This window comes from Staurois parvus, unplaced genomic scaffold (genome assembly GCF_062004578.1).
Source record: "Staurois parvus isolate SC_StPar_1 unplaced genomic scaffold, SC_StPar_1.0 ptg000340l, whole genome shotgun sequence".
Taxonomy (NCBI): Eukaryota; Metazoa; Chordata; class Amphibia; order Anura; family Ranidae; genus Staurois; species Staurois parvus.
This window is the reverse complement of record NW_028318136.1, coordinates 3,422,353-3,441,184: the sequence shown is the minus strand read 5'-3', so window position 1 is coordinate 3,441,184 and position 18,832 is coordinate 3,422,353. Positions and strand designations below refer to the sequence as shown.

Here is an 18,832-nt window from a genome sequence, read left to right as displayed (position 1 = left end):
ATACCCAAGACAGATACCTTTGGAGAGCAATTTGAGTCCATACAAAATTAATCTGCTCAATTTGCACTGCAAAGAATTGCATGCGATGTGAGCAGGAATGCGCTACGATTCCTGTCCAGATCCAAATTTCCCGCACAGCTCCTGTGTGAACGTAGGTTTGTCATAGTGACTTTGAACTCACACAAGAGTTGTGCGGGAAACCTCTCTGCATGACGGGATCCACCAGCAAAGCTCTGGATCCAACTGCGGACATTGGCAGCTGCGGCTTGGGCTGCTCCTGCCTCTCCCATGGCTTTGTTCTCCGCATCCAGCCTCCAGTGGCTCTATCCCCCCAGCCTCCAGTGGTTCTATCCCCCCAGCTTCCAGTGGCTCTATCCCCCCAGCTTCCAGTGGCTCTATTCCCCCAGCCTCCAGTGGTTCTATCCCTCTAGCCTCCAATGGCTCTCTCCCCCCTAGCCTCCAGCATTTGCCACGATCCCCCGCTGTCAGACAGACACTGCAAAACCACTTCACTAGTCCAGGGATTTGAAACCCCCACAGCTTAAACTCCTGTCTGTACTGCTTAGCCATTATGGACTACAGGGATTCTGATTGGTCAGCACTGTCACATGGATGGTGCTGACCAATCAGTCCAGCCCATACTCTCAGCATTGTGAGGAGAGGAAAGAAAGCTGCTGGAATTTCAAATCCCCAGACTGGTAAAGCGGTTTTTCGGTGTCTGACAGCGGAGGGATTGTGGAATCTGTTACAGCGCAACCATGGGGGGTGGTCAGGGGGTCCAGTGGATGGCTCAAACCGCTGGAGGCTGCAAGGAGAGAGCCACTGGAGATGAGGGGAACAAAGCCATGGGAGAGGCAGGAGGAACCCAACCCACAGCCGCTGATATCCACGGTCGGATTGGGAGCTGGAGCTTTGCTGGTGAAACCCATCATGCGAGGAGGTTTCCCGTACTGCTCTTGTATGAACTCAGGCTCAATGTCACTATCAGGTTGAGGTCAGAACTCTGTGCAGGCCAGTCAAGTTCCTCCACCCCAAACTCGCTCATCCATGTCTTTATGGACCTTGCTTTGTGCCCTGATGCGCAGTCATGTTGGAACAGGAAGGGGCCATCCCCAAACTGTTCCTACAAAGTTGGAAGCATGAAATTGTCCAAAATGTCTTGGTATGCTGACGCCTTAAGAGTTCCCTTCACTGGAACTAAGGGGCCAAGCCCAACCCCTGAAAAACTGCCCCACACTATAATCCCCCCTCCACCAAAATTTACACTTGGCACAATGCAGTCAGACAAGAACCGTTCTCCTGGCAACCGCCAAACTCAGACACGTCCATCAGATTGCCCGACAGAGATTTGTCACTCCAGAGAACACATCTTCACTGCTCTAGAGTCCAGTGGCGGCGTGCTTTACACCACGGCATCCGACGCTTTGCATTGCACTTGGTGATGTAAGGCTTGGATGCAGCTGCTCGGCCATGGAAACCCATTCTGTGAAGCTCTCTACGCACTGTTGTTTTGCTAATCTGAAGGCCACATGAAGTTTGGAGGTCTTTAACCACTTCCAGACCGGACACTTTTACCCCCTTCCTGACCAGGGCAATTTTCAGCTTTTAGCGCTATCACACTTTGAATGACAATTGCGCGGTCATGCAGCACTGTACCCAAATGAATTTTTTACCATTTTTTTGAGACAGATAAAGCTTTATTTTGGTGGTATTTATTCACCACTGGGATTAGTATTTTTTTTGCTATGTAAATGAAATGTCCAAAAAGTTTGAAAAAAAGTGTTTTTTAATAAAATTTTGCAAATAAATAATATTTCATCATAAATCTTAGCCAAAATTTTATCTTTTTAGTAAAAAAAAAAATCCAAATTAGTTTATAAGCAAAAATTATAATTTTTAAACATTTTTTTTTACATTTTTATTTTATTTTTTTATATTATTATTTTTTATTTTTATTTTTTTTTTTACATACTGTCACCCTAGCAGTACAGTGTCACCACGGTGACACTGTACTACTTGTGGGGGGTGATGAAGATTTTTTTTTTTTACACTGATTGCTTTTACACCCATATAGGATGTAAAAGCAATCATTTCTCTTTCTCTCTGTGTGCATTCTTGCAGTCATTGAGAAGTACTGAGTGAGCTGTGATTGGTCACAGCTTGTCACATGGTACAAGGCTTTTGTGAATAGCCTTGTACCATGTGACCTCTGTGATCATTCACAGATTTCACACGTAGTAAGCAATGATGTCAGAAGTGACATCTTGCTTACTACTTTGCATGTGATCACTGATTGGCCAATCAGTGATCACATGATCGGGACCTCGTACAGAGGTCCCGTCCGACGATCGGTGTTTCACTGTGTCCGGAGGACACAGCCACCGGATCGCGGTGCTGCGCGCTCCCAGGGAGCGCGCACAAGCAGGGTGCGGGGAGGCCGTTTATAGACGGCCACCCGACCCTGCAGTGCCACCGTCTGGCCGTTTATATACAACGGCCGGTCGGGAAGTGGTTAACTATTGACTCTGCAGACAGTTGACACTTCTGCACACTGTGTGCTTCAGCATGCGCTGATCCCGCTCTGTCATGTTACATGGCCTACCACTTGGTGGCTGAGTTACTGTAGTTCCCAGCTGCTTCCACTTTGTTATAATACCACTAACAGTTGACCGTGGAATATTTAGTAGCCAGGAAATGTCACGGATGGACTTATTGTACAGGTGGCAACCTATCACGGGACCATGCTTGGAGTCACTGAGCTCCTGAGAGCGACCCATTCTTTCACAAATGTTTGTAGAAGCAGTCTGCATGCCTAGGGGCTTGATTTTATACACCTGTGGCCATGGAGGTGATTGGAACCAATGATTTGGAGGTCTGGCCCAATACTTTTGGCAATATAGAGTGTGTATATGTATAATGCAGACATTTTTTGAAGAGTCCATATATATATATATGTCTACACAAATAATCCTAACTACCCAAGTAGTCCAGATATTTATTAAAAGATTACAGATGAGCAGAACACACTTCCTTGCACTTTGCTAAAAATTGTGAGATTTTGTCAGAATGCATTTGAATCAATGGGGAAGGCACAACTAAGGAAATTTTTTTGTGGTTTTTACAGCTGCAGTGGGAATTTAAGCTAAACACCAGACAGATCTAAAAGCCAAAAATGAATACAGCTCTGTAATTATTAATACATCATTAAAGGTATTTTGAAAACACTAGGGCAAGTACCTGAATATGAACAAATATTAGTACAGTCTGTACAGCAGAGCTCAGAGAGGGGGGAGAGAGGCAGCACAAGCAGCCAGTCAATCATACTGTACTGCAGGTTGCACTCTGATTGGAGGAGAGAGCAAAGTGGCATAGACATTAACTCATCACAGCTTCTCCTTTTACAGCCCAGTCATAAGGTGGGGTAGAGACCTGTACAGTAAGTCCCCTACTTACAAATGAGTTCCATTCTGGGAGCTTGTTCGTACGTCCAAGTTGTTCGTAAGTACAACAAAGATCAGCGCTTGCAGACAATGGCTGCGAGCACTCATCAGTGTGGTCTAGTGAAGGGAATCCCCAGGTCAGAACACAAAGGCACAGTGGGGTAGATCTCCGCAGCAACAATGCTAACACGGCGATCTGGGGTTTTTTTGTTTAACCTGCTAAGCTGAATGAAAAAAAAAAGGAGTTTGCATCTTTGAAAGTGGAAAAGTTGAAACTGCGGCAGAGAAAGATCAGGTCCCCTCCCCTGCCAGGCAGTACTGTGCTGTACAGCAGAGCTGTTTAAATATCAGGACTGAGTGGACATAGAAACAATCCTTTAGCAGGTAAAATAGCTAATGGGTTTTCAACTGTGTATGTAACTGCTTGCCTGGATTTTGGCTTTAAATGGCTCCTGGGAGTTAAAGAAGCTCCATTCAATTATCGTGGACCTGTTTGTGTACTACAAAACAAACCCTCTTTAGCCCTATTATTTAACATTTTTTTTTACAGAAAGTAAAAGACAGTGAAAAATAAAATTAAACATTTTAAAATTACAGTACACAAATAATGAAAAATACAAAATAAAGACAAATAAAAAAGACTGCATAAAATAACTGCTTGGTGCCCACCCACAGTATATTTGTGGGCGAGCAGCATGGCCAGGCTAGATCACGTCCATGTGCGTCATCCAGTCTGTCCAGGGTTATTGGCGCGTTTGTGCACCAGCTGCTAACCCCACTGTCACTGGCTACAGCTGGATGTTGTCAGCAGGTCCCGTCCACTAATTTATGGCTGAGACCAGCTGATCGGCTGTTGCCAATCACAGCACAGAGCCCTGTGTTTACAAACACACAGGGCTCTGTACACAGAGCAACAATCTAGCTGTTTCTTCTCCCTGCAAAGCAGATCTGTAAGTAAAAGCAACACATATTACACATATTACACTTGTTAGGCATGCAGTTAATCCTTTGATTGCCCCTTGATGTTAACCCCTTCCCATTCAGTGTCATTAGTACAGTGTACAGCATTAGCACTGATCACTGTATTAGTGTCAATATTAATGTCAGTCTCAGTTAGTCAGTTAGTGTACCTCCCAGCCAGTGTGAGATAGTGCCAGATTGCTCACCACACTATCACAGTCCCACTAAATGTCACTGATTACCATTATTACCAGTATAGTGTCATCGTTTGTAGACGAGGGGTACAGTGTTGCATGACCGCACAATTGCCAGTTAAAGCAGCACAGTGATGAAGAACAAAAAATTCTTTGGTCATGAAGGGGGTAAAACATTCCTGAAGTCAAGTGGATAAAAAACCTGCCTTAAATACATGCCCCGCTCAAAAAACACATCCACTAATTTTTTCATTAAGCAAATTTTGCCTAAAAAGCTCAGTTGAGAGTTTCTACTTTAGCAAAATTTTGCTGACAGCAGACTCGGTGGTATCAGTTTTGCCTCGCATCCCTAAACAAGATGACATTGCATTTCTGTTTAACTGTTCCATATTATAATCAAGCTTAATACATCCATTTTTTTTATTTGATTTTCTTGGTACATATAATAAACTGTATTAAAGCAGAACTCCAGCCAGGAATAACAAGAAAAAAATAATATCCCATCGAAAGATAAATACACAGCTTATGTCCCAATATTCACTTCCAATCCAGAGCTCTCCCCTGCAGTACTTCTTTTCTGCCAGAAGATGTCCTCAGTCTGACAGCTAGCATAATTCAACCCGTTTCCTTTGAGCCCAGGTCATCCTGGGTCCACCCCTATCCTGTGACTTGAAACAGCACACTGATGCTTTCTCCTACTATCAACATGCTTCTTGTCAGCATATGACCTGATTGGCTCGCTGTACTGCTTCTTCATCTCACATTCCAGCCCTGCTGTACAGGTCAAATATACTTACAATGCTTGCCTTTGAAAAATACATTAAATGATGTACAGTATTAATGATTAAAAAGCTACTTTCATTTGTGTTTAGATAATCTACCCTGAGTTCAGCTTAAACAACTTTAAATTACAGAACAATACACAGAAAGTATTTACATTGTAAAAAAAGGAAATAAATCATTTAAATATAACATACAGTCATGGCCGAAATTGTTGGCACCCTTGATATTTTTCCTGAAAATCAAGTATTTCACACAAAAAAGGTATTGCATTAACACATGTTTTGCTATACACATGTTTATTCCCTTTGTATGTATTGGAACAAATATAAAACAGAGGCAGAAAAGCAAATATGACATAATGTCACACAAAACCCCAAAAATGGGCTGGACAAAAGTATTGGCACCCTTAACTTAATATTTGGTTGCACACCCTTTGGAAAACATAACTGAAATCAGTCGCTTCCTATAACCATCAATAAGCTTCTGACACCTCTCACCCGGAATTTTGGACCACTCTTCCTTTGCAAACAGCTCCAGGTCTCTCTTATTGGAAGGACACCTTTTCCCAACAGCAATTTTAAGATCTCTCCACAGGTGTTCAATGGGATTTAGATCTGGGCTCATTGCTGGCCACTTCAGAACTCTCCAGCGCTTCTTTGCCATCCTTTTCTGAGTGCTTTTTGACGTATGTTTGGGGTCATTGTCCTGCTGGAAGACCCAGGATCTTGGACGCAAACCCAGCTTTCTGACACTGGGCCCTACAGTGCGACCCAAAATCCTTTGGTAATCCTCAGATTTCATGATGCCTTGCACACAGTCAAGGCACCCAGTGCCAGAGGCAGCAAAACAACCCCAAAACATCATTGAACCTCCACCATATTTTACCGTAGGTACTGTGTTTTGTTCTTTGTAGGCCTCATTCCGTTTTCGGTAAACAGTAGAATGATGTGCTTTACCGAAAAGCTCTATCTTGGTCTCATCTGTCCACAAGACGTTTTCCCAGAAGGCTTTTGGCTTACTCAAGTACATTTTGGCAAACTGTAGTCTTGCTTTTTTATGTCTCTGTGTCAGCAGTGGGGTCCTCCTGGGTCTCCTGCCATAGCGTTTCATTTCATTTAAATGTCGACGGATAGTTCGCGCTGACACTGATGCTCCCTGAGCCTGCAGGACAGCTTGAATGTCTTTGGAACATGTTTGGGGCTGCTTATCCACCATCCGGACTATTCTGCGTTGCAATCTTTCATCAATTTTCCTCATCCGTCCACGACCAGGGAGATTAGCTACAGTGCCATGGGTTGCAAACTTCTTGATAATGTTGCGCACTGTGGACAAAGGCAAATCTAGTTCTCTGGAGATGGACTTGTAACCTTGAGATTGTTGATATTTTGCCACAATTTTGGTTCTCAGGTCCTCAGACAGTTCTCGTCTCCTCTTTCTGTTGTCCATGCTTAGTGTGGCACAGACAGACACACAATGCAAAGGTTAAGTGAACGTCTCTCCTTTTTATCTGCTTTCAGGTGTGATTTCTATATTGCCCACACCTGTTACTTGCCCCAGGTGAGTTTACAGGAGCATCACATGCTTGTAACATTCTTATTTATCCGCAGTTGTGAAAGGGTGCCAATACTTTTGTCCAGCCCATTTTTGGAGGTTTGTGTGACATTATGTCGAATTTGCTTTCTTTCCTCCCTTTTTTTGTTTTGTCCCAATACACACAAAGGGAATAAACATGTGTATAGCAAAACATGTGTTAATGCAATACGTTTCGTGAGAAATACATGATTTCCTGGAGAAATATCAAGGGTGCCAACAATTTCGGCCATGACTGTATAAGAGGTAAAGCAGTCCAACCAATCGGTAATCTTGCATGTTAACAATGTGAAATAGGCTACTATAGGTGACTCCTTATAGGCTAGATACCTGTTACATTTCAATAGATCATACCTAACAATATTAATAATAAGACATCAATATATAATGATTTAAAAACCAAGCTTTGCAAATCAGGTGTCAGGTAAATTGGGGTAAGAACCACAAGTGACAGAAGACCCCCCGTCTTGCCCATCCTCCTGCCTAATATAAGGGGGTGAGCAAGCAGATTAGAACATGGGAGACACGGATACACCTCTACCAGCGACGGCCCGTGGTTGAGGAAAAGGACAGATAACATCCGTATCCTCCTCCTGGTCGTTTATGATTATCGTTTTGGTTCACATATAAATGTTTTTTTTTTGTATTGTTTGTTTTTCTTCTGTATTTATTATTATTTACAGTATGTTTCTGTATTCATTATTATCATTTGTGGTATTCTGCTATATTTACTATATATATATATATATATATATATATATTCTGTTTATTATTAATTATAGAGTGCTTCTATTTTTATTATCATGTAATTTTTGATATTTATTATTATTATTTATGGTATTTTTCTATATTTATTATTATTTTCTAGAGTATTCTGCTATATTTATTTTTATATATGGCATTATCTGTTTATGATTATGTTATTCTTTCACATTTAATATTGTTTATTGTATTCTTCTATTTTTATTATTATGTTATTTTTCTATACTTGTTATTATCATTTATGGTATTCTTCAATGTTTATTGTTACGCTATTCTATATTTATTATTATTTATGGTATTCTCCTATATTTATTGTTACGTTATTCTTCTATATTTATTATTATTTATGGTATTCTTCTCTTTATTTCTTTATTACAGGTACTTATATAGCGCCATTAATTTACGCAGCGCTTTACATATATATTGTACATTCACATCAGTCCCTAACCCTCAAGGAGCGTACAATCTAAGGTCCCTAACTTACATTCATACATACACATATTAGGGCCAATTTAGAGAGGATTCAATTAACCTACCAGCTATGTTTATTTTTATGTTATTCTTCTATATTTATTATTGTTTATGGTATTCCATGTTTATTATTATGTTATTCTTCTATATTTATTATTATTTATGGTATTCCATGTTTATTATTATGTTATTCTTCTATTTTTAATATTGTGTATGGTATTCTATGTTTCTTCTTATGTTATTCTTCTATTTTTAATATTGTGTATGGTATTCTATGTTTCTTATTATGTTATTCTTCAATATTTATTATCAATTAGATTGTAAGCTCTTATGAGCAGGCCCCCTACTGTACTGTCTCCCTTTATATTGTAAAACAAACTGTTGGCGCTATAGAAATCCTGTATAATAATAATCTAATAATTATTTATTAATATTTATGTTATTCTTTCACTGTTTTCCTTTCATAGAAATAGTGATTGTAAAGCATTGAAACCATAGACTGTAAAGGTGGAAACTGTATCACAATGGAACATATTTTGTCCAATGTTATACAATGTATGTGGAAAATAAGAACAAAAAAAATCAAATGTTAAAAAAAAAAATGATGTATCAAAAAAGAAAAACAGGACAGCGGATTCCTTTCATCATCCTAAAATGTCCTCTTTCAAAAGAAAAGAGAGATTAGTGGGATTAGTGGGGGGCATCTTTCCATACTAGGAGGCCCTGGCAATATCCAGCAAGGGGCCCCGGGAAGTGTGGAGCAGCTGATCCCCCTTGCACGAAACCAAGAAGCATCAGTGAATGAAGAAGAATTTTTGTGAATGGCTGGTCACATGACCAGAGGTTCTTTGTGCTGGCAGGTGAGAGTGTGACAAGGGTCCCTAAATCCCCCTTCTAGTGGGGCTGTGGACCAGAGTGATGGGTCTGGCCTAGGCACCGGGGATCACATCTGCAGAGGCACACACACACACATACACACATACACACACACACACACATACACCAAGGGGGAGGGGGAGGAGGGTGGGGAGGGGAAGCAGCTATCATGGTTCCTCAAACTGATCACAGCCCTTTTTTTATGAATGAATCCAGATGCAAATAGGGTTGATTCACAAAAATCTGCCCCTTCCTATTCCCCACCTTGAACTAGGACCAGAAATGGCAGTTGCCCCCCTCCACCCTCCCCCGCACCCCCATTGCCTTCCCTCCCTGCAGCTATTATAGGACAGAAGATGATGGGGATTGGGGGGGGATACCAGATTTAGGCAAATGGAAAGAGCAGCAGCAGCCATGCAGGATGACAGGGGGGAATGATAACAGAGAGGGATGGGGATGAATGCTGGGATGAATGGCCCTGCCTGCTGCAACAATCAATGGGGTACCTGTCAGTTTAGAGGGGGGGGAGGGGGTCAGGCAAAGGGTGCAATAATTAAAAAAAAAAGCAGAACTCACTCTCTGTCCATAGCTGATAGGGAATCCAAGAAGGGATGCCTCCTGTATGCTGTGATCCTGTCTTGCCAGGGGAATGTCTATGGTGGCACAATGCAATAGCTGGCAGCAGGGTGTTATTTCTCATCTCCTCTGTTTTTTCCTCTTTTTCTCCATTTTTTCCTGGGCATCATGATGTGGCTGTTGGAGGAGCAGCCATCTTCCAGGTAACAACATCTCAGATCACCCCCATCCCTCCCTCCTCCTCCCCCCACCCTACCACCACCACCCCCTCCTCTCTGCCTCCTGGGCTGTGTCTGTGCTGCCGCTGCTGCTGCTGCACCTGGAGGCTGCGCTGCTGCTGGGGATCGGCGGGGCCTGGCTGTTCCCAATGCCCGGGGATGGAGGGCAGGCTGCTGGGGGCAGTGGGGTGCTGCTGCTGCTGCACGGAATAGGGGGTGCAGCATGGAATAGAAGAAGGATGGGGGGGCGAGCGAGGTGGAGGCTGCACGGTCCTAGCGCTCGGCCGGCTCGGTGATGCACCTGTTTCTTAGAATGTAGAAGGAGCTGGCCTGATGGACGACTGAACACCGGGGCACGATCTGCCTCTACATGCTGCAACGTTTAACGGGTGGGCAGGTAAAGGGTTAACATCAGACCCGAGGAACCGAACCCCGAAATGCAATACTGGGGGGGATGGCCGAGAGATTCCACCTAGAGCTTCTGGGTGGCCCTTTAAGAAGTGGCAGAAGCACGGAGGGAGGTAGATGTGCCACATTGCCCCCCGCAGGATGCCTCTGGTACTACACTGCCATGCTTGGAGAAGGATTGGGGGGGGGGGGGCAGATTGGTACAAATGCCATCCAGAGCTGCAGGTTGGCCCTTTAAGAGGTGATAACAGCAAGGAGGTAAATGTGCCACACTGCCACCGCAGGATGCCTCTGGTAACACACTGCCATGCTTGGAGAAGGATGGGGTGGGGGGCAGAGAGGTACAAATGTCATCCAGAGCTGCAGGTTGGCCCTTTAAGAGGTGATAACAGCAAGGAGGTAGATGTATCACACTGCCCCCCGCAGGATGCCTCTGGTACCACACTGCCATGCTTGGAGAAGGATGAGGTGGGGGGGCAGAGAGGTACAAATATCATCCAGAGCTGCAGGTTGGCCCTTTAAGAGGTGATAACAGCAAGGGGGTAGATGCATTACATTGCCCCCGCAGGATGCCTCTGGTACCACACTGCCATGCTAGTTAGGATTGGGGGGGTGCTGGGGGGCAGAGAGGTACAAATGTCATCCAGAGCTTTAGGTTGGCCCTTTAAGGGGTGATAACAGCAAGGAGGTAGATGTGTCACACTGCCCCCGAAGGATGCCTCTGGTACCACACTTCCTTTCTTGGAGAAGGATGGGAGGGGGGGTGCTGGGGGGGGGCAGAGGGACGCAAATGTCAACCAGAGCTGCAGGTTGGCCCTTTAAGAGGTGACAACAGCAAGGAGGTACGTATATGCATTACACTGCCCCTGCAGGAAGCCTCTGGTACAACACTACCATGCCTGGCTTGAGGGGGGGTAGAGGGGTACAAATGTCATCCAGAACTGCGGGTTGGCCCTTTAAGAAGTGATAACAGCAAGGCGCTAGATATATTACACTGCCCCCGCAGGATGCCTCGGGTACAACACTGCCATGCTTAGCTTGGGAGGCGGGTGCTGGGGGGCAGGGGGATACAAATATTATCCAGAGCTGCAGGTTGGCCCCTTAAGAGGTGATAACAGCAAGGAGGAAGATATATTACACTGCCCCCCCCCCCCCAGGATGCCTCTGGTACCACACTGGCATGATTAGTGAAGGGTGGGGGGGGTGATGGGGGGCAGAGGGGTGCAGATGCCACTCAGAGCTGTAGGTTGGCCCCTTAAGAGGTGATAACAGCAGGGTCTTAGATGCATCACACTTCCCTCACTGGTACTACACTGCCATACTTGGAGAAGAATTAATGGGTGCTGGGGGTGTAGGGGTTGGGGGTAAATGTCACGCCAAGCTGCAGGTTGGCCCTTTTAAAGGTGATAACATGCATCACATTACTCCTCGCAGGACACCTCTAGTACTACACTATCATGCTTGGAGGAGAATGAGGGGGCGGGGGGCACAAATGTCATCCAGAGCTGTAGGTTGGCTCTTTAAAAGGTGACAGCAGATGGGAAGTAGATACATCACACTGCCTCCACAGGACGCCCCTGATACTACACTGCCATGCTTGGAACAGAACAAGAGGGCAAATATCACCCAGAGCTGCAAGTTGGCCCTTTAAAAGGTGGAAGAAGGAAGATGCATCCCACTGTTCCTCGCAGGATGCCTCCAGTTCTACACTGTCATGCTTGGAAAAGGATGGGGAGGCTTCTGGGGGGAGGGGGGGAGCAAATGTCACCTAGAGCTGTAGAATGGCCCTTTAAAAGGTAGCAGAAGCAGAGTGGTAGATGCATCACATTGCCCCATGCAGGACGCCACTGGTACTACACTGCCATGATTCATGCATAAAACTCTATTGCAATAAAAGCCAAGCAAGTATCCCTGTTCTTATGCAAACGTTTGCTAGCAATATGTAAGTGTGTATACAGTGTGCAAAGGGTTAAAGAGGAATTCAAGGTATGGATATTTTACACTTAGTTACATTGGTTGAGCTTGGATCAATGTAACTATGTATATACCATGGCTGATATCCCCCAAAAGCTGGAAATCGCTGTTGTAGACACCACTACTCTAGTGACCATCACTGGCATCCAAGTCTGCCAAGCTGGCCTGCTGCATTGTGAACACAGGAGGTCAGCTACTTGCCATGAGGCTCCATCCAGAGAATTCTTAGTATTTTCTGAATAAATGCAAAACATTCCCTGATTGGGCAAAGTAAAGAGCGTGACATCATTGCCCTGCCTCTCCACCAAATCCAATCAGAGAATGCTTTGCATTCATTCAGTAAATACAAAGCTTTCTCTGAATGGCATTCATCTGTGTTCAGAATGCAGCAGGACAGCTGCTCAGCATGGAAATCAGAGGCAAGTGGAGATCACTGGGGCAGCAATGTCTTCTTTAGTGATTTCCAGCATCCAGGAGCATCATCCAGGTATGTCATATACAGTTGTGTTCAAAATAATATCAGTCAGACATCACTAACCTGACCAATCACTGTTTTTGGTATAAATGATATTTCTACATGGCAAATAATTTACTAGCAGGTGTAGTAGAGTAATAGAAGTCCAACAGACCCAACAGTCATGACATGTATGCTGCTGATCCTGTGTAATTGAATCACTAATTGAAAGGGGCATGTTCAAAATAATAGCAGTGTGGAGTTCTATTAGTGAGGTCATTAATTCTTTGAAAAACAGGTGGCAATTATTTCCCTTTATTTTAGGAAGGAAGGCAGCAAATGTTGTACATGCTGGTTACAGTGCATTTCTCTCTGAAATTCTGAGGAAAATGGGTCGTTCCAGACATTCTTCAGAAGAACAGTGTACCTTGATTAAAAAGTTGATTGGAGAGGGGAAAACATATAAAGAAGTGCAGAAAATGATAGGCTGCTCAGCTAAAATGATTGCAAATGCTTTATAATGGCAACCAAAACCTAAAAGACGTGGAAGAAATCGTAAAACTACCATTTGAATGGATAGAAGAATAGCCAAAATGGCAAGGACTCAGCCAACAATCAGCTCCAGGAAGATCAAAGAAGGTCTAAAGTTCCCTGTGAGTACTGTTACAATTAGAAGACGCCTATGTGAAGCCAAGCTATCTGCAAGAAGCCCCCGCAAAGTCCCACTGTTGAAAAAAAGACGTGCTGAAGAGGTTACAATTTGCCAAAGAGCACATTGACTGGCCTAAAGAGAAATGGCGCAACATTTTGTGGACTGATGAAAGTAAGATTGTTCTTTTTGGGTCTAGTGGCCGGAGACAGTTTGTCAGACGACCCCCAAACACTGAATTCAAGCCACAGTACACTGTGAAGACAGTGAAGCATGGTGGTGCAAGCATCATGATATGGGGATGTTTCTCATACTACGGTGTTGGGCCTATTTATCGCTTACCAGGGATCATGGATCAGTTTGAATACATCAGAATACTTGAAGAGGTCATGCTGCCTTATGCTGAAGAGGAAATGCCCTTGAAATGGGTGTTCCAACAAGACAACGACCCCAAACACACCAGTAAACGTGCAACATCTTGGTTCTAGACCAACAAGATTGACGTTATGGAGTGGCCAGCCCAGGGGTGGACTGACCATTTGGAAACTCGGGCACTGCCCGAGGGCCCGGGGTCAGTACGGGGGCCCCATGAGATGCCCCTGGTACCTTTTTCATAGGCTTTTTTGAGTTTGGACAACGAACCAGGGGCCCCATGATCCCCTATTGCCCAGGGGCCCCATGAGTTGTCAGTCCGCCCCTGGGACAGCCCAATCCCCGGATCTTAATCCAATAGAAAACTTGTGGGGTGACATCAAAAATGCAGTTTCTGAGGCAAAACCAAGAAATAGACAAGAACTGTGGAATGTAGTCCAATCATCCTGGGCTGGAATACCTGATCACAGGGGCCAGAAGTTGGTTGACTCCATGCAACACAGATGTACAGCAGTTCTCAGAAACAGTGCTTATACAACTAAATATTCATTAAGTGATTCAAAGGAAAGCAAAATCTTCAAACATTTTTCAGTTTATATAGTGAATGTTTGAGTTTGTAAAGAAGAATACAAACACTGCTATTATTTTCTAATAATAATATTCACTTTTCTTCAATTTTTTTTAGAGGAACAACACAAATTTGATATATTTTTCTTCATGTTTTGATTTGGAATAGAATGTGTAGTGTTCCCAATGCATTTGTGTGTATGGAAATAAAAGCTATTAGAAGGACTTTGAGCTTTATTCACTTTTTTCAACACACTGCTATTATTTTGAACACAACTGTACAGAATTACATTAGTCCAGGTTGGACCAATGTACAGTGGGTATAGAAAAGAATCACCCCTTTAAAATTATCACATTTTGTTGCTTTGCAGTCTGAAATGAAGACAGACACAGTTTTTGTTTTATCCAGTTGTATTTACTCAGTGCAACATATAACATCCAAGTGAAAGAAATAACACCAACATTCAAAAACAGAATCTTTCAGTTGGAAAAAGGATCACACCCTTCTAAACATGACCTGTAAACTCAATCAGGTGTAGCTAATCACTTTCTCAATGGCACACAAAGCCATTTGACTTTCAGCTGTGATCAGCTGTGGTCATTCTGATTACCGCAGCATGAAAAAGCTTTCCTGGAGCATTTCAGTCCCTAGTAGTGCAACTGAAGCAAATAATCAACTATGGGTGGCAAGGCACTGTCAAAAGATCTCCGGGATAAAGTTGTGGACAGCCACAAGTCAGGAGATGGATCCCAAAAAAATTGCAAAGGCTTTATCAATGAGGAGTAATGTTCGTCTTTAAGTCTAGGGCGGGGGTCAGCAACACATCAGTTGCGGTCTACCTGTTGACTGCCGGCAGGTGACAAGTACCCAACAAACAGGCCCCCCCCCCCTCCCCCAGCCTCCTCCGCTGCTGCTGTCATCCTCAGTGCACAGTGGAGAGCGGAGGACAGCACGGCTCAGGACGGAGGGCGGGAGGAGGAGCTGGCCAAATTAACTTTTCATATTAACCCACAGGTGATTGGTTGCTAGATCGGTCCTTGCAACCAATTACCAGCTTGTTAATGTGAAAAGTTTGTTTGGCCAGCTCTTCCTCCCGCCCTCCGTCCTGAAACGTGCTGTCCTCCGCTCTCCACTGTGCACTGAGGATGACAGCAGCAGCGGAGGAGGCTGGGGGTAGGGGGGAGAAGACATTGCTGGGGGGGTAGAGAACACCACTGGAGGGGAGGTGATGTGCAGAGGAAACTGCTATGGGCAGGTCCACCCCCATAACAGTGCCCTCTACCGCCCATCATATCACCCCCCCCCCACACACACACACAGGTTTGTCCACTGCCCCCCCCCCCTTTTCCCCATAGCAGTGACCAGCAGTGTCCCTCCCCCCCTTTTAAAAAATCTGAATTCCCAGCAAGTGGCTAGGGAGTGGGATTTTTCTGCCCACCCTGGTGTCCTAAGGCGGCTGCCTAAGCAGCTGCCTTAGAACACCAGGGTAGCTGGGGGGCAGAAAAATCCCAATCCCCAGCCACTTGCTGGGAATTCAGATTTTTAAAGTACCCACCTTCTGACGATACCCTTTATTGTCCTCCTGGAGCATCTGAAAGTTAGGATCTCCTCCTCGCCCTCTTACCAGTGTACAGCTGCTACAGGAGGAAAATCTAGGGGATCGGTTCTTGTAATTGTCTCTGCCCGCTGCCCTTCCCATCCTTGTTCCTCCTTTTTTCTGCTGCCTGACCCTTCCCCCAAGTGCTCCCCTTTCAACAGGGCTTCTAAAGAAATTGTGAAAAATATTAAAAAATATAAATTTAAAAATAAAAACTACTGGCACCATCCACTGCCCTACTCACACCAACCTCTGCCCTACTAACACCATCCACTGCTCTACTGACATCAACCTCTGCCCTACTGACACCATCCAATGCTATACTGACACCATCCACTGCCCTACTCACACCAACCTCTGCCCTACTAACACCATCCACTGCTCTACTGACATCAACCTTTGCCCTACTGACACCGTCCACTCCCCTGATGACTGACACCATCCAATGCTATACTGACACCATCCACTGTTCTACTGACTGACAACAACCTCTACCCTACTGACATCGTCCACTGCCCTACTGACTGACACTGTCCATTTTTAAAGTAGGCTAAGTTTGCATTTTTACAGTGACTTTTATTTTTCTACATTTTCCTTGCTATTTAGATAGGTCTTGCTAGTTATTTTTTTTTCTTTTAAATCGCACTGAACCCGGTGATCTTTGATCGCTTTCATGTTGTTCAGGTAGATCTCCACCTCTCAAAGGTTGCCTACTCCTGGTCAGGGGGGTTGCAGAAGAGGTATTGCATACCTGACTTCCTGCTCCAACAGGCTCCCTCAGACCATGAAACTGCTCCCTTGCATCATCCTCTGTAGGCTGCTCTTGGCTGTGGTCACATTCTTGCCTGCACCATGTACAATGCAGGGTTACTAGCTCTGCACTGTCCTTGATGATTCTGAGGCTCTTCCTACAGACCAGAGCTTCAGGGAGAAGAGGAGAGCACTGGAGCCAGATGGAGCAGGGAGTCAGATAAGTAATAAATTCTCTTCTGCAACCACCTCCAGCTCATGCATGTAACGCATGTCCTGCTGTTTTTTCAGAGTTGTGGTTTGAACTGAACACACTTTGGCATAGCTGCCCAGTGCAGCCCAAAACACTTTGGTGAACAGGCCCTCAATATTAATATATGATCACACACCCTTTAGCCTCCCATGTGTTGTATACTGTAGATGTGAGTTATTTGTATTTCAGCACAGACATATCTCCATTTATTGCAGGGGTCTGCAGACTTTCTAAACAAAGGGCCGGTTTACTGTCCTTCCAACTTTAGGGGGGCTGTGGCCAGTTGGCGAAGAAAATGTCCTGGCGTCAGTGGGAGTAAACAATGCCCTATCATTGGTATTAGGGGGAGGAATAGTGCCCCATCTTTGGTTTCAATAGGAGAAATAGTGCCCCTTCATTGTCAATAGGAGGAATAGTGCCCCATCATTTGTGCCAATGGAAGGAATAGTGCCCCATCGTTAGTATCAATGGGAGAAATAGTGCCCCATCATTTGTATCAATGGGAGAAATAGTGCCCCGTCACTGGTATCAATGGAAGAAATAGTGTCCCATCATTGGTGTCAATGGGAGAAATAGTGCCCCATCATTGGTGTCAATGGGAGAAATAGTGCCCCATCATTAGTATTAATGGCAGGAATAGTGCCCCATCATTGGTATCAATGGGAGAAATACTACCCCATTGTTAGTATCAATGGGAGAAATAGTACCCCAGCGTCGGTATCAATGGTAGAAATTGTGCCCAATCATTGGTATCAATGGGGGAAATACTGCCATCATTGTTGTCAATGGGAGGAATAGTGCCCCATCATTGGTATCAATGGGAGAAATAATGCCCCATCGTTAGTATCAATGAAAGGAATAGTGCCCGATTGTTGGTTCCAATAGGAAGAATAGTGCTCCATTGTCGATGTCAGTAGGAGAAACTATGGTACACAGTTGCTTGCAGTGGGTGGAACAATGCCTCGAGGGCCAGATAAAAGCAAGCAAAGGGCCACATCTGGCCCCTGGGCTGCTGTTTGGAGACCACTGATCTATTGCATAGTGCAGGTCAGTGACCAGTCCTGAGTCTGTAGCTCTCCCCCACCTGTGTCTATCTGTCCCATACTGACACTATAGGGGTTGATTTACTAAAACTGGAGAGTGTAAAACATGTCTTACAATAAATATGAATCCATTTTTATACTGCTAAAGCCTGCAGGAAGGATGAAAGGATCTATAACAGTATGCTATTCAGAATTTTCATGCATAAAACTGTCCCTAGACAGGCAGATCCTCCTTTGGATGGAACATATGCTCCGAAAGGATACCAGCACTGTGAGAGTATGGCAGCAGCTAGTGCTTACCTCTGATTGTGAAAATGCTAGTTGCCTGGCTGCTGTGCTTGGGCAATTTTAACATTCTAAGTAACTGATCAGGAACAAGTGTGCAGGTTATCAACTTAACACACAATCTTCATTTTGTAAAATAAGGCCCAGTAATGATGTGTTCTCTGTAGTCATCCTCAACATAACTAATATGAATTAGGCATTATCATCATTTGGCTGCAGAAGCTGAAAAAAGTTGAAAAACTCATATAGGCATCTTTTAAAGGCAAGCCTATGCATCTATAATTACGTAAGGCCAAAGATTCTGAGTAGTAGTAGTAGTATAGGCCCATTAATGACTGGTTCCCTTTAACCACCTCAGTACTAGCCTGTAATATGGCTGCGTACTTTGACTGACAATTATTCGCTCATGGAACAAAGGACCCAAATTAATTTTATATAATTTTTTAAAAGGCAAATAAAGCTTTCTTGTGGTAGTTATTAAAGATGAATGAAGATGTCGATGTCCAAAGATGAAACGTGTCAGTGGGGCCTGGGAGTGACATCATCATGCACGTGCACTTTCAAGCAGAATGCTTTGGTTGTTTCTCCTTGTTCGTTCCTTATATCCTT

General features: G+C 44.3%; 1 protein-coding gene across 1 annotated transcript in view; it reads right to left on the bottom strand.

Moving 5' to 3' along the window:
* The window catches only part of LOC149456957 (sprouty-related, EVH1 domain-containing protein 2-like), a 74,227-nt gene extending 64,359 nt beyond the window's left edge, over positions 1–9,868 (bottom strand). Inside the window, exon 1 of the mRNA XM_089684246.1 lies at positions 9,653–9,868. Within this exon, the coding sequence (XP_089540372.1) occupies positions 9,653–9,663 (11 nt within the window). The 5' untranslated portion in view covers positions 9,664–9,868. The remainder of the gene's footprint in view (positions 1–9,652) is intronic.
* Positions 9,869–18,832: the final 8,964 nt, after the last annotated feature.